Source organism: Camellia sinensis, chromosome 7, assembly GCF_055761805.1.
Source record: "Camellia sinensis isolate YWXY chromosome 7, ASM5576180v1, whole genome shotgun sequence".
In the NCBI taxonomy this organism is placed as follows: Eukaryota; Viridiplantae; Streptophyta; class Magnoliopsida; order Ericales; family Theaceae; genus Camellia; species Camellia sinensis.
This window is the reverse complement of record NC_138967.1, coordinates 135,244,157-135,260,971: the sequence shown is the minus strand read 5'-3', so window position 1 is coordinate 135,260,971 and position 16,815 is coordinate 135,244,157. Positions and strand designations below refer to the sequence as shown.

Genomic DNA, 16,815 nt, shown 5'->3' with positions numbered 1-16,815 from the left:
CATGCATGATTTCTAATATAGTTTCTATTTTGGCTTGGAGTACTCGGTGAGTTTTATGCTTTAGCATCCTTGCATGCGTGTGAGTGAATGCCATGATAGCATGCTTACCATGAGGCTATGTGCTTATCTGATATATCTGCCTGAATGCCTGTGGGTGAAGGTTGGGTTATCTAAATTGGAATGAATCATCAAAATGTTTCAAGCCTATCTACGGGTAGCAAACCATTTTCAAAAACAAACATGAAATGTTTTGTTCCAATTCGGGCGACCCGGTCTATACTTATATGCTGTGTGCATCACATAGTAACCTAGGCTAATAACCGGAATAAGAACTCACAATGTTTTCAAAAATCGATATCATGGTTAGTAGAGGCCGGTCTATGACCGGGCGAGCGGGGGTGCTCACGAAGTGACCTTCCCCAATCGTACCCAAGTTCCCGAGCCGAGGCAACTTTGGTGATGACGGACACGTGGCCTTTTGGCACCGAGTCAGGGTTTCCTAAATTTCCCAAAATAAAATATTTAGGTGGCGACTCTGTATCTGGCAAAGCAGTCCATGTTTGGCACTTCTTTCAAAAATCAGTTTTCCTAAAACGATTTGCCGGATTTGGACTCTTTGGTTCAGATTTAGAACCGTGACTGCGAAAGTCGAGTCCGAGCTGTAGCGAGGTCCCCCCGCGGGCTTGTTACAGTTTCTGGCGACTCTGCTGGGGATTTAGAGAACTTGACTCGAACTCTTGATAACTGTTTTTGACTACACTTGTGTGTTTCTTTGCATTGCATTTGCATTGGTGCGCCTAGGACACCGTGTTTGCCATCTGCTATTCCTGAACGGTTTGCCGGAGGCTTGTCTTGTCAAGGCATTACCATAAGGCTGACCGGTTGTGGGCTCTGCCAGCATGGGAACACAAACCCCGGTTTTACCGGGGCACCATCTTTGACCATTCGACCTAGTGCATATTCGGATCCATAGTGACCATTCCAAATTAGGACAGGTTGCTTACCCGTTTATAGGTTGTTCGAAACCGCTGTGTGCATAGTGAAACCCTAGCTCCTGACACAATAGGACAGGGAAACCCTACCCCAACATAGGGGTGTTTTGGCTCTCACTTATCTGCTATGTGCTTTAGAGTGCGTCTCTACAGGAATGCATGTATCAGTATATGAGTTTGGGTATCAAGCCTGCGGACATCAGTTCAGTATTATCAGTATCAAGCCTGCGAGCATCAGTTCAGTATTGACAGTATCAAGCCTGCGGGCATCAGATCAGTATATGAGTTTGAATATCAAGCCTGCGGGCATCAGTTCGGTATTGTCAGCATCAGGCCTGCGGGCATCAGTTCAGTATTGTGGGTATCAGGCCTGCGGGCATCAACCAGTATTTGAGAAACGAGTTATCTGCGGATATCAGATTCTGTTTCAGGGAACAATGATACAGGGATAATAATCAGTGTTCGAGGCCAGTGTGTATTTCAGCTTATTGACTGCGTTTTGATTATGCCCGACTGTGTGTCTTGCATTTTATTTTAAGCTGTTATGCTGTCCGTTTATCTGTTTATTTATTTCCTTTTCGCTTTATTTATCTTTTGCTAGGTCAGTTTTAGCACGATTGCTTCCAACCCAACAGGCATTCCCCAAGCACCTTGGACACGAGGTCGTCGACTCCACCGATCTGAGGATCTAATCGACGGACAGCCAGTGTTCCGTTCTCTACCCTCTGTTACCAGAAGGAAGCCAAAAAGGCGCAGTACGTCAGAACAAAGATTGTCAGAACAGTGGGTTACTTTATCAGAGGACTACAGGACTGAAGTCTCAATTACTGCTGTAGAAATAGACATACCGGTTAGACAGATGGATCAACCGAATACATCAGGGATGGAGGCTTTGATGCGCCAGATGCAGGAGAGTATGAAGCAAATGCACGATGATGCCGCCCGTCAAGCGGAATTCTCCAAACAGCAGGCCACAGTCATGGCCCAGCAGGCTGAGTTGATTGCCAGACTGCAACAATAGAATACAGCGTCTCCTTCACAAACAATCCCTCCTCCGGCAGGAGCCCCAATACCTGAGCAGGCACCTGTTGTTCAGAATATTCCTCCGAATACCCAGAATATTGTACCAACTGTCCAAATTTTACAAGAGGACACGAGTCTTCCAACGGGGCCAGCTCCGCCCCCACTTCCACCACAACTGTCCAAGGTCCATACATCCAATCACCCGGACTCTCCATCCGAGGTCGAGGTTGATCATACGGCTTTGAAATTGAGCAAATTGGAGAAACTCTTTAAGAAATCCCAAGGGGCCAAGGCTATGCCGGATATCGGAGATGGATATACCGAGGAGGCCGTGACACTCCCCGATAGGTTCAAAATGCCACAAATAGACCGTTTTGACGGGACTGGCGACCCCATGGTCCATATCCGATTGTTTGCAGATGTCTTGCGGCCAATGGGCCTAACACGACCACAGAAACTCTCACTATTCGGCCGAACCCTGTCGGGTGTGGCCTCCCATTGGTACGCAAGATTACCAGATGAAGTGAAGAAGAATTGGGATGAGATGGCTGAGGCCTTTGTCACACAATATTCATACAACACTCAGATCGAGATCACAACCCGTGATCTTGAGACGACAAGGCAAGAGCCTAAGGAATCTTCCTCGGACTTTGTGATCCGATGGAGGGCAAAGGCGTCAACGATGACTTTAAGGCCTACTGACAAAGATCAAATTCGGATGATTGTGCGCAATCTCCACCCGAAGCTGATGCAAAGAATGATTGTAGTCCCCTTCCCTACTTTCGCAGATTTACATGATATGGGGGTGCAAATAGAAGATGCTATGAGGCAAGGTCTGTTTGACCAAGACAGAGAACAACCCAGGAGGACCTTCAATCGCAATAACAATGCAGGCCCGAGCGGCGCTGCAAATACGAGAGCCTCGGAAGTTGGTATGGTCACCACCACTCCCCCTCCCCCTCCAAGACCTATGACTGCCACACCATTTTCCGGCGCGTCCGGGAGCAACACACAAGCCAACAGCCGATTCCAACCACGAGGCCAAAGAACCTTTACCCAACTATATATGCCTCTGACCAAAGTTCTAGGAATACTGATCAGAAAGAATCATTTAAAACCCCTAGAACCAAAGCCATTACCGAATCCACTTCCCCCCTCATATGACCCGTCAAAATACTGTGCATACCACCAACAACACGGTCATGACACCGACCGTTGTTACAGACTGCGTCATGAGATCCAAGATCTTATTGACAAACAGGTGATCGCACCTCCCGATCAACCCAATGTTACAACCAACCCTCTCCCATCACATAATCAAGCTCCTCCTCCCAAAAGAATTAACTTTATCCAGACTGGGGTCGCATCTTACGATCCTAGCATCTACATTACGCCCACCCACCTACCCAAGCCAGAGGTGCTCCTTCCCGATTGCACTGATTTCTTGTGCATGGTGGACATCTCCAAAACCCAAACAGAACCGGTGGTGGTGACCGTCGAAGACAGGGCAGGGCAGATTTTGGGAGGAAATGAGATTGTTGAATCTGAAACTGGACAGAATTTTGTCGGGGGAGCCTATGATCCAAGCAAGCACATCCTATCAACGAGCCGAATTGGGCTAAGTGTAGAATTGCCAGAGACAGGAGAGCTATGCATGATCCGGGGGGATAGATCTGGGCTATGGACAGATGAGCTGACAACTGCAGGGGAGGACTTTGCCAACCTGCAACTTCTTGATGACCAGGAACTGGGGGAGGCGTCAATTAATTGGTATGATTATGAGGAATCAGAGAAGGCCACGGGATGGCTCGAAGATCAACCGGATGCAGTGGGGGAAGCCCAATCAGAACAGAGCCCGGCAGGGGTAGAAATATCAGTTGTGGCCGGAACGGCCGAAAATCAAGTTGTATCGCCGGAGAGCGCCGGTGTAGAGAATTCCGCTCAGGACATGGGCATTACGGATGTAGGAACTGTTGAGCAAACGACTGTACTGACGCAGTTGGAACAAGGAAAATTTGAGGAGGCTGAGAGAATTAGAAAAGCAAAAGGCCCTGAGGGGACTGAAAGTGCTATGTGCACGAAGACAAACAATGCTGCGAGCATATGGACAGAGAGCACTGAGAGTGCGAGTGGACCGGAGCCAGACAGGTGTCTGTTGGCCGCTAGCGGGATGTGGTGGGAAGATGACGACTTGTGTCTTGCCCACACGGATGAAGACTGGGGGAATAACCAGCCGGATGATACTTGGTACCTCGATGAAGTGGACCATATGACAAGAAGTGGGCGGTACTTCAAGCCCCCACACCTGGACCAACCCGAGGCATCCGGGAAGGACAGAGAAGCGGAGAGACAGAAGGAGAAGCAGATTGAAGATGAAGCTGTGCTGAAACAATTAAAAAAGATACAAGCAGACATCTCCATCTGGGGACTGCTAATGGCATCACGAGTACACAGAGAAGCTGTCCTATCTGCTATGGACAAGTCCAAACTCTCCATAGACACCACGCCTGAACAGCTGGTTGGGCCGGTTTTTCCGGGAGGAGGTTCCCTGGCATTAACCTTTTCGGACAAGGAGCTACCGCCTGAGGGCACAAACCATAACAAACCGCTCTATATTTCTGTGGAATGTAGAGATAAGTGGATACCGGTGGTGCTTGTTGATACCGGGTCTGCGATTAATGTCTGCCCGACCAGAACGACATATGCAATCGGGTTGAAACCCGTGGACTTCGTCCCAACTACCCAAGTGATCAGAGCATACGACAATACCAGCAGGGAAGTGATGGGGACTGTTAAAATTCAAACCAAGGTTGGTCCAGGACAACACAGTGTCGAATTTCATATCTTGGACGTTCCTGCAACCTTTAACCTACTTTTGGGGCGACCGTGGTTGCACCAGGTCAAAGCAGTCTCTTCCACTCTACATCAGATGCTAAAGTACCCCCACGGGAAAGGGGTAGCGATAGTTTTCGGAAATTCATCAATCCATCCGCCGCCGGAGGTGTCAACACCTGTCTTGGAGATTGAGCACGGCACGGAGGATGTATTTTTATCGGGGTTCACTTTGGCCGAGGCTCAAGTGGTGCAGAATGTCATGGCTGCGAATGAGGGCATGTATGTTAGTGCACAATCCATATACCTCATGAACAAGCTAAAGCATACCCCTGGGATGGGATTAGGGAGAAGCGGCCGGAAAGGCGTCTCAGTATTGGCCGAAGTGCCGCACAACCCCCACGCCTTTGGACTGGGTTATCTGCCCACCAAGGAGGATTGGGTAAGGAAAGGGAAAGAAATGGCCGGAAGGGCCAGGGCAAAGAAGGCCGGGAAGCCATTTGATTTAATGCACAGGCCCATCTGGGGTACCCTAAACGGACGTTTCGTCCGGGAGGGGGAAGATTTTCCATTCTGCGGCTTCCCGGAGCCATGGCTAAACGCGGACGGGACGCGCGTGCCTGGTTTTGAAATATTCTTCGACATACAATTATCTGGGGATGACGTTGCCGAAGCGCAGACAGACCCACCAACTGAGACTGAGCAGTGTGAAGCAGTGGATTCTGAGAGCACAGAGCTTGAAATGGGGGTAGCACTGGCGAGTCTACTATCAGATCCTCCGATCGGCCAAGAGTGCTTGGGGGATAACTCTTTGGTTTCTGTGATTGGAGATGAAATAGTTGCGGGCTTTCCAGCGCCGATCTTGGATGCATCTATCGCACCTTCTCTCATCTGGCAGTATGAAGAAGGCTTTTTATCTAGCAGTTCCGGGTCAGGTAGTGAGCCGGAATCTGATTCTACCGAATCTTCTACGTCAGAATCAGATTCCAGCTCGACTGAGTCTGAGTCCGGTATTCCTGGGGGTGATAACCCGGATGCCACAGTCCTGTCTAGGTCGTCTTTTTCATTTTCTTTTGAGTCTGTTGTAACAAAGGAATCTGACGGCTTGGAAGTATTTAATGAGAATGATGTGGATGTGGTTTCCGAGTATTTTTCTATGCCTTTGATTTATTGCTTAAATCAGGATTTTCAAAATTTTGATGAAATCAGCGAGGAAGAAATTCCCCCAGTTTTGCAACGATTAATTGATCAAGAGCAGGAAAGATTTGTTAAACCTTTAATGGACGAAATCACTACTGTGAATGTTGGTACTGAGAAGGACCCGCAGCTGGTCCAGATCGGGTCCACGTTGTCTTCAGAGGAGCGCGAGCGCTTAGTCGCTTTATTAAAAGATTTCAAAGATGTTTTCGCGTGGTCCTATGAAGACATGCCTGGAATCGATCCTGAGATTGTACAGCACCGGATCCCTCTTGATCCAGAGGCCCGCCCTGTCAAACAGAAGCTCAGAAGGATTCGCCCGGACTGGGCCCTCAAGATTAAGGAAGAGGTCACCAAGCAAATTGACGCAGGGTTCCTGCTGGTATCTGAATATCCAACTTGGTTGGCCAACATAGTTCCGGTGCCAAAGAAGGACGGCAGAATTCGGGTCTGTGTAGACTTCAGAGATTTGAACAGGGCCAGTTCGAAGGACGACTTTCCCTTGCCACACATTGATGAATTGGTGGATTTCACGGCGGGACACGCCTTGCTTTCATTTATGGATGGTTTCTCAGGCTATAATCAGATAGTGATGGCACCTGAAGACCGGGAGAAGACTGCGTTCACTACCTCGTGGGGTACATATTGTTATAGAGTGATGCCATTCGGGTTGAAAAATGCTGGAGCTACGTATCAACGGGCAGCGACTACAATATTGCATGATATGATCCATAAGGAGGTCGAGGTGTATGTGGACGACATGATTGTCAAGTCCAAAGATAGAGAGGGCCACTACACCGCCTTACAAAAATTCTTTCAGAGGATCAAAGAGTTTCGGTTGCGACTGAATCCCCAGAAATGCACGTTTGGTGTTACAGCAGGGAAGATGCTAGGGTTTCTGATCACACAAAGGGGCATCGAGGTCGACCCTTCCAAAATCAAGGCCATCTTAGAAATGCCACCACCAAGGACTGAAAAGGAGGTGCGAGGCTTTCTGGGTAAAGTGCAATTCATAAGACGGTTTATTTCTAAATTAACCTTGACTTGTGAACCACTTTTTGGTCTCCTGAAGAAAGGAAAGAAATTCCAATGGGACGGCCGATGTCAAGCAGCTTTTGAGCAGATCAAAGAGTATCTACAGAACCCGCCCGTGTTGTCGCCACCAGAGCCGGGGAGACCGTTGATACTGTATCTTTCGGTAACTGAGACTACCATGGGCTGCATGCTTGCGCAGGAGTCAGAAGACAAAGTGGAAAGAGCCATCTACTATCTGAGCAAAAAGATGCTGGATTACGAGACCCGCTATACGCCGCTGGAGAAGGCTTGTTTGGCCTTGGTATGGGCAACCAGGAAGCTGCGGCACTACCTGTTAGCCCACTCAGTAATGTTGGTTTCGCGTTTGGATCCCATCAAATATCTCTTCGAGAAACCAGCACTTACGGGTAGGCTAGCTCGATGGCTGCTGTTGCTCTCCGAATTTGATTTGAAGTATGTAACGCGCAAATCAGTAAAAGGTAGAGCGGTAGCGGAGTTCCTTGCCGACCACCCGGTTGAGGGGGATGAAGCGATTGAGTATTTATTCCCAGATGAAGCCATTCTGCACGTCGAAGATGAAACTTGGACGATGTACTTTGATGGAGCGTCAAACCAGTATGGGTATGGGATAGGGGTGTTGCTGATAGCGCCTGACGATTCCCGTATCCCCTTAGCATTCAAGCTCCGGTTCAAGGTTTCCAACAACGAAGCAGAGTATGAGGCATGTATTGCTGGCCTGGAAGCAGCCCTGGAACTAAGGGCAAGACGAGTGGACGTCATTGGGGACTCGAACCTTGTTGTGTCTCAAGCAAAAGGAGATTGGAAGGTCAAAGAGGAAAGGATGATAATCTACCACCAAACCTTGGATTCGCTAATTCCTCGGTTTGAAAAGCTAAATTTCACCCACCTCGTAAGAGAGAACAACAGGTTTGCAGATTCACTAGCAACTCTATCTTCTATGATAGACATCCCGTCCGGAGTCCGGATGCGTCCAGTCATTATTGATCAGAAGTTCGTGCCGGCATACGAGTCGATTTCCGCCATAGATGAGGTTCAAGACGGCAACCCCTGGTACTACGACATCTGGAACTTCTTGGAGAAGGAGGCATATCCACTAGGGGCAAATGCCAAAGATAAGAGGGCTGTTAGAAGAATGGCTGCTCAGTTTGTTATCTGCGGAGGAAATTTGTACAAAAGGGGTCATCTGGGAATGCATAAGCTCTGTGTAGAAGCTGAAGAGTCAAAACGCCTGATGGAAGCCATCCATGGGGGAGAGTGCGGTGCACACATGAATGGAGTAATGCTGGCCAGGAAGATCCTCAGACAGGGCTACTACTGGTCAACCATGGAGGAGGATTGTATCGGCTTTGTTCGGCGATGCCACAAATGTCAAATTCATGCAAACCGCATGAACATCCCGCCGTCAAAACTGTACAACATGACTTCACCATGGCCTTTTTCAGTCTGGGGAATTGATGTGATCGGAGCTGTTACCCCGAAGGGGTCAAACGGGCATGAGTTTATCCTAGTAGCGATAGATTATTTCACAAAGTGGGTCGAGGCCCAATCATACGCGGTGTTGAAGGCGTCGCATGTCGCAAAGTTCATCAGGAACAACATCATCTGTCGCTACGGGGTGCCAAACGAAATAATTTCAGATAATGGTTCCCATTTCAAGAAAGAAGTGATAGACTTGTTGGAGAAATATAATGTGGCTTTCCATAAGTCATCTACATACAGGCTGCAGACCAATGGAGCGGTTGAGGCCGCCAACAAGAATATCAAGCATATACTGCAGAAGATGGTGGAAACCTATCGGGATTGGCCAGACAAGCTGCCATTTGCTCTGTGGGGCTACAGGACTTCAATCAGAACATCTACTGGAGCAACTCCATATTCATTGGTCTATGGAATGGAGGCTGTCCTACCCATTGAGATTGAGGTTCCGTCGTTACGAGTATTGGCTGAATGCCAGATAGCCGAAGCAGATTGGCAGCAAAGCAGATTCAAAGAACTCATGCTCTTTGATGAAAGAAGACTGAAAGCACTGTACCACATCCAAGGCTATCAACGCAGAATTGCCCGGGCTTTCAACAAGAAAGTTATGTCCAGGAATCTGAAAGAAGGAGATTTGGTGCTCAAAGGTCCTTACATCATCAAAGCTATCTGGTCAGGTGGGGCTGTGGTTCTGATGGATCTAGATGGCTTGGAGTTCTCACAACCGGTCAATATGGACAAGTTGAAGAAATACTATCCTTGAGAGGCTCGCTAGGCCGAAAACCCGAAAGGGCGACCTAGACAAAACTCAGAGCACAAAAAAATTAGAAAATATAAAAACTGAGCTCGCAAGGTTGAAAACCCGCAAAGGGCGGCCTTGGCAAAAGTTAGAGCGCAAAAGGAGAGTGAAAATACTCGAGCGAATCTTAGCCTGAACTACGTAAGGCTTGATTCCCATCTTTGGGATACGTAGGCAACTTCACCTTGAAGCTCAGCCATAAACTTTTTCCCGATCAACTCTGTCCATCTTGATCATCTTAGTCATCTCTATCCATCAGCATTTACCGCAATCTCTGGTACAGTGCTGTTCAGACTAGGGGCAACTTTCCGTTGCCGCGACGGTGCAAAGTTACTCAGACTAGGGGCAACTTTCCGTTGCCGTGCAGTGCCGCATTGTTCTTCACACTAGGGGCAACTTTCCAGTTGCAGGGATCTGGGGTTGTGCATCTCAGTGACAGATTTCCGGTGTGTCCAATTCTGATCCACATCGAAAATAGTTTTGAAAAGTTTTAATGAAAGTTGACTTTGTTCAAATCAATCTTTTTACGACTAAGACCATTTTTAGACCAAAAGTGGAAAATTTTCAGTACCATAACTTTCAATTTCATTGATTTCAAAATAGAGTTCTCCTGCTCTTGCATTACAATTGAAGTGGCTTTTTTTGAGTACATTCATAAAGAAAACTTGAAAATACTAATAAAGCAATAAATTTGGGGCATAGTTGAATCAAGTATCTCTGCGTCCCCTCCCAGAGCTGGACGGAACATCTGATGCCAAGCTGGGCCCAACCTGTGCCTCCTCATTGAGCCAATCCACGCACTCATCGGACAAAGTGCAACTGAAAGAAGAAGCGGGGGCCAGGAGCTCTCTCGTCCTCCATGCCGTGGCATATCGGGCAAGCTGTGCACCCCGGATCGGGAAAGTAGCTGGGTACTCAATCCCCTCCGGTGGACAGGTCTGATCATGGCCAAACTGACGCAGAAACCAGAACGGAAAATAGAATACACAATGGGTTAGACCAATCAGTTGGATCCCAATCAGCCGAGACATACTATAGCTCATTGCCGGGAGGTTGAGCCAAGGACAACGCCAAGCAATGCCGTCTGCGGACAAATTGCACATCCAATCGAACCACCACCTTTCGTCAAGAGCATTGACTAGGCGCTGCCGAAAGAAGTAGCCTCGAGCTGAATAAGCAGGGCAAGAGTCCACAACCTGCAATTTATCCATTAACCATACCTAGGGGAGGGATGGAAAATGAGAGAATAAAGAATAGAGAGATGTACGATGAGAGAAAAGTAAGACAAGGGTTTTGTGAGAAAAACCGAGCCTGAGGGCCGAGTGATGTGAGCAAATATATATATGTGAGGTCGGGTGGGAAACATTACCTGCAGTAGCAGTGGACTCCCGGCAAACCTAGTCGCCTCTCGGCGATAGACAGAATCTAAACCCATCAATGTCTCGACCAAGGTCATGGCAATACAGCTCTTTCTTTCTCTCAAACCTTGGGCGACTTCAATCAGGCGAATGCTAGCCCCGCCAAAGCCCGAGGAAAGCAGAAAGTGAGACAACAAACATAAGCAGAGGGCGTGTTGCCGGAAACCCTGCCAATAATGGTTGCTGCGGTCACCAGCGTCGGAAAAACGGTGGATCAAGCCGAGGATGTCCAGCTCTCCACTGCAGATCAGAGATCGAGCGTCATGCGCTGTGAGCCCACACATCCGCCCTAAAGCCTGGGCGTGACCAAAACGGAACTGGGGCAAGATCACTTCAGAACACTCGGACTCCATCAAAACTTGAAAATCTTCGAAAGTGGGGCACATCTCTTGACCACCAAAGCTAAAAACATGCGTCACTGGATTCCAGAACCTTGCCGCGGCGTGTAGAAAAGGGAGATGTAACGGAGTACGGCTCAGCGTGAATAGTACATTCAAGCCGAAACTCCGGAAATTCAGCTTTTCCGAGCCATCTAGAGAAGAGATCCAAGATATGATATTTTCCGCAAGAAATGCCTCCATCTTTGCCTAAAACTAAGATAAAATGAATGTTCCCGAAGTTGAGGCTTATATAGAAAGAAAAACACTATTCACGGGGACACGTGTCAAAAATATGGTGGCTGCAGGACTGAATGGTCGGCCAGCTACTTTTTCTGGCTGGCCAGCCATTTACTTTTTCAGAAATGGCCGGCCAGCTGTCTCTCTCCACCAAAAACGGCCGGCCGGCTCCCAAAGATGGCTGGCAATGCTACGGTGTATCTCCTTGACCCTACTTTACCCTTCGAGGGAGAGTTCCAAGCATTTCCAGGCAACGGGAGAATCAAAGGCCTTCATCTCCCTCCGTTTCGGATGCGTTCCGATCGTCAGAAGTACACTTTGTCTTTGTTGAGGTGTTTTGATTATTGAGTTGTTGTTTTGCTTATCGAGTTGTTCGTCGAGCGGATGTGTTTTGTGTTTTGTGTTTTTGAGTCATTGCTCTCTGTTTAAGCAATTTTTGTTCAAGTCTGGTTTATTTGTGTTGTTGTATTTTGCTTATCGAGTTGTAAACTTTCTAAGGTCCTGTTATATCTTAGTAAGTTGAGTTGCTTAGTTTGTTGCGTCGGTTCACTACCTGACTTGGTGATTACACAATGCGCATTTCCATTCAATTTCATTTTTGTGCAAAATAATTGATGCGATTCGATGCTAAAAGTTTAAAATACAAACATCTTTTCGAAAGCTATTTCATTTCATCATGCTTTACAACAAACAAAGGTACAAGTTTTACAAAAAATAAAACTGCCTAACAATGTGCAAAGTGTTACAAACTACTAGCAAAAAGAAAAATAAAGCAGGAAATAGCAACATCAAAGTCCTCGGGAGCGGGAACGAGAAGCACGCCTCGTCCTCTTTTGCGGGACGACCTCCACACCATCATCTGAGTCGGAGCCATCGTCCTCAGGATCCCCCTCAGCCTCGCCTCTGTTCCCCGAGCCAAAACCGGAGCCTCCCTCCTCAACAGATGTCTCGAACTGACGGTCGGTAGCCTCCTCCTCCTCCTCATCAGACTCCACCTCCACAACATGAGCCCTGCGTCTGCGGACAGGCCCTCCTCGAGCTCCTCGGAAAGGCCTAGATGGCCCAGATCCTCTGGAAGGCCGAGATGGCCCAGCTCCCCAATGAGGCCCGGATGGCCTAGTCTGCGGCTGGCCGGACCATGAGGGCATCTGAAAACAAAAAGTTCAATTCAAATGCATCAGTTCAAATATATACATCAGATGCAGATACAAGCAGAGGCTACATGAAGTGAGTGCATGTAAGTACAGTGTATAAGTGGGGTGTGTGTCAGATGTGCTCTACACAAATAGTCTATCGATGCAGTAGAAATCAGCATGTCATCAGAAGTATGATAAATGCCAGAAAACTGAAGAGTACCTGAATGCCCGCAACAGACAACTGTGCCTCCCTGCGTAGGACCATGCCCTCGAGTGTGGCCACCAGTCCAACCACCTCCTCCATGTATCCTCGCGATGGCTGCAAAAACGAGTTCATAATCATCAGTGAACAGGAGAGTGTCTAAACATCTGAATGATGAATGAAAAGTGGAGCATACCGGCGGTGAGTCCGGATCAATGGCGTATCGATCACTGGGCATCGGGGGCTCTAGTGGAATCAGAGTCGGAGAGCTAGCCCCGTACTGCCACGCCATCAACTCAGTAGGCATATCTGGCCATCCGACATGAGGATGAATCGACGGAGTCGGAGGAAACGGTCTACTCCCACCTCTAGATGCGCCAGCCCTGCTAGAAGAAGGGATGTCTGTAGCTCGAGCCTGAGCCTGACCCGAGGATGACATACCGGCAGGCCTCATCATCGGGATACGAGCTTCCGTCAATGGGGGCATCAAGTATATGTGACGGTAGGTGGCGTAGTCCCCCTCCTCAATATATAGTAAGGCTTCAGTACCCAGCATGGCGCCGACTACCTCTGAGTAAGAGAGTCTGTCAGCGGTCCGCATACTAGCTGGGGGTGCTGCGGGAATATCCTGAGAAAGATACCCCCATACCTGGCGCAGAAAGCGCTCCCCCAGGAACCATGCCCTGCCAACCGGCCCTTCAAGCAGGACCCTATACTGGGAGATGCCTGATGCTCCGGTATACTGAAGTCGGAGATCATCACCCAGGGGCGCCCAAGGCTGCCATGTAATCTGCGGATGACAAATGCATAAACCGATCAGAAATCAAGAATATACAGAGCAAATCAAAGATGAAAACGAAAAGAACTGAAAGTTTTGGAGTACCTCTGAGTGTCGCACCGTGTCGGAATACTGTCGCAGCGAAGGAGGGTCTCTCGAGGCCTCGCCCGGTGCGGGCCCTCAAATATCAATGAATATGGGGTCACGGGAATCCCTACCACCTCCAGCTCTGGGGCTAATGATGGGAAGTATACATAAACCCATAGCTGAGAAAAGCAGTGCAGAATGTAAGTACGAAATGCTGAGAGCAAAATACAGACTGTAAAAGTGCGCTGTGGGTGCAATGTACAAGTAATGAGAAGCAGAAATGTAAATCAGGGGGACAGAAAAGTACCTCCCAAGCTCTCCAGTAGCCGCCAAGTAAGTCGCCCCGCCCGCGGGAGGTCGCGCTCATATAAAAGTAGAGGGTAGCCAGGCCAGCGCCACCCCAATCATATCTACTGACCTGTGATAGGTCAACCAGAGCGCTCAGCAGGTATAGCCCAATGGTGTTCCCTCTGTCGGCGAACAGGGTAGTCCCGAAAAGGAACATCAGGAAGCCACGAGCATACTGCTCTGTCTCCTCGGGAGTCTCGGGCACCATCTCTGCCCGCCAAAAATGGGAAGAGAACCAAGTGTATCGGACTCTCCCAGAGACCCTGTCAACAGGTGGGTGAGCCCCCAATAAATACATCCAGGCGGCCTCCCACTCGCCCATGTCCTCGTCGTAGGGGATGGACCAACCTCCGACGTCAAGGCCAGTCAATACAGCGAAATCAAAAGGGGTCATGGTCATGTCCCCGGTAGCAGAGAAATGAAAGAAATTGGTGGTGTCCCACCATCTCTCTACCAAGGCTGCCATCAGCGTCCTCCTGGCAGGACAACGTGACAACCCGACACAGAAGGGGCCGAACCCTGCCAAATCTACCAAGTCTCTGACGCCCTCCGGGAGCTCAGCGTACCAATCCCTCGCCGCAGTGGAACCATACCCCCGTACACTGCGAGAACTACCCTGCATTCAGAATGAATACATGTGTCAATAATGAAATGAAATGGGCTGTGTGCCAATGAAATGAAAAAGGGCTGTGTGCCAATGGAATGAAGTTTGGGCTGTGTGCCGATGAAGTGAAATAAGCTACTTGCAAAATCTACCTGGGCTGTGTGTTCAGAAAATTTGAATTTTGGGCTGCGTGTTCAACTTTCAGTTAATTTGTGGGCTGTGTGTTCACTATCTACCTGGGCTGCGTGTTCAGAAAATTTGAATTTTGGGCTGCGTGTTCAACTTTCAGTTAATTTGTGGGCTGCGTGTTCACTATCTACCTGGGCTGCGTGTTTAGAAAATTTGAATTTTGGGCTGCGTCTTCAACTTTCAGTTAATTTGTGGGCTGCGTGTTCACTATCTACCTGGGCTGCGTGTTCAGAAAATTTGAATTTTGGGCTGCGTGTTCAACTTTCAGTTAATTTGTGGGCTGCGTGTTCACTATCTACCTGGGCTGCGTGTTCAGAAAATTTGAATTTTGGGCTGCGTGTTCAACTTTCAGTTAATTTGTGGGCTGCGTGTTCACTATCTACCTGGGCTGTGTGTTCAGAAAATTTGAATTTTGGGCTGCGTGTTCAACTTTCAGTTAATTTGTGGGCTGCGTGTTCAGAAAATTTGAATTTTGGGCTGCGTGTTCAACTTTCAGTTAATTTGTGGGCTGAGTGTTCACTATCTACCTGGGCTGCGTGTTCAGAAAATTTGAATTTTGGGCTGCGTGTTCAACTTTCAGTTAATTTGTGGGCTGCGTGTTCACTATCTACCTGGGCTGTGTGTTCAGAAAATTTGAATTTTGGGCTGCGTGTTCAACTTTCAGTTAATTTGTGGGCTGCTTGTTCACTATCTACCTGGGCTGTGTGTTCAGAAAATTTGAATTTTGGGCTGCGTGTTCAACTTTCAGTTAATTTGTGGGCTGCGTGTTCACTATCTACCTGGGTTGCGTGTTCAGAAAATTTGAAATTTGGGCTGCGTGTTCAACTTTCAGTTAATTTGTGGGCTGCGTGTTCACTATCTACCTGGGCTGCGTGTTCAGAAAATTTGAATTTTGGGCTGCGTGTTCAACTTTCAGTTAATTTGTGGGCTGCGTGTTCACTATCTACCTGGGCTGCGTGTTCAGAAAATTTGAATTTTGGGCTGCGTGTTCAACTTTCAGTTAATTTGTGGGCTGCGTGTTCACTATCTACCTGGGCTGCGTGTTCAGAAAATTTGAGATTTGAGCTGCGTGTTCAACTTTCAGTTAATTTGTGGGCTGCGTGTTCACTATCTACCTGGGCTGCGTGTTCAGAGAATTTGAAATTTGGGCTGCGTGTTCAACTTTCAGTTAATTTGTGGGCTGCGTGTTCACTATCTACCTGGGCTGCGTGTTCAGAAAATTTGAAATTTGAGCCGTGTGTTCTAATGTGGGCTGTGTGTTCGCAATTAATTAATGAGCCGAGTGTTCAGAAATTCAAGTGTCGAAACTACATGTTCAAGCATGGCAAAGGTGCGAAATGTAAAATACAGAAGATAAGGTAAATACCTCTCGGGCCTCGTGAGAGAGATGCTGCTCCGGCTCTCTGAGAAGCAGATCCACGGGTGCTCGCTCGTCAAAGCTGGTAAAATGACGGAAGACGGCACGCGGGAGGACGTGAGCTGGCGGACGGTACCTCCCGGGAATGAAAGGTCGGGTCCTCGGAGGTAGAGTCGTGGGATCGAAATCATCTCCGGCACCCGGAAAACCTCCACCATGGGAAGAAGTACCCGCCATTTTCAGCAATCTGCAAAAGGGGAGCAAAAATGAGCAAAATGGGCCAAAATTGGAAAAAGTCAACAAAAGTCAACTCTCGGGAAATAAAAAGTCAACAAAAGTCAACTCTCAAGAAAATATTCCAAATATTAAGATAAACTTACCTCAAGTGGTGAAAATGCAAAAGAAAGCTCCGAAGCCGGAATTTAATCGCTCCAAAGTGTTTAAAACTAAGTGTTTTTACGAAAACAATTTGCGCGAGGCGTTGGAAAACGCGCGCAAAACTCAAAACTGGAGAGAAAAGTGTTGAAAGAGGCAAGAAATGAAGTGAGGTTCGACTTCCATTTATAGGCCTCAAGCCTTGGATTGCAAGAGCATCAAAAAGGAGGGAAAAAGACCAAAATGCCCCCGGAAAAAGGGCATGGCCGGCCGGCCCCTATTTCTAGCTGGCCAGCCATCTGCTTTTTGCAGAAATGGCCGGCCAGCCA

General features: G+C 48.2%; 1 protein-coding gene across 1 annotated transcript; it reads right to left on the bottom strand.

Annotated features, from left to right (window-relative positions):
- Window positions 1-12,191: 12,191 nt before the first annotated feature.
- LOC145794786 (uncharacterized) lies at window positions 12,192-13,253 on the bottom strand. Its single transcript, XM_082877145.1, has 3 exons — window positions 12,945-13,253; window positions 12,767-12,865; window positions 12,192-12,558 (listed from the first exon to the last, which is right to left on the bottom strand). Exons 1-3 carry the CDS (start codon window positions 13,233-13,235, stop codon window positions 12,199-12,201), a joined length of 750 nt encoding a protein of 249 aa, XP_082733271.1. The 5' UTR covers window positions 13,236-13,253; the 3' UTR covers window positions 12,192-12,198.
- Window positions 13,254-16,815: the final 3,562 nt, after the last annotated feature.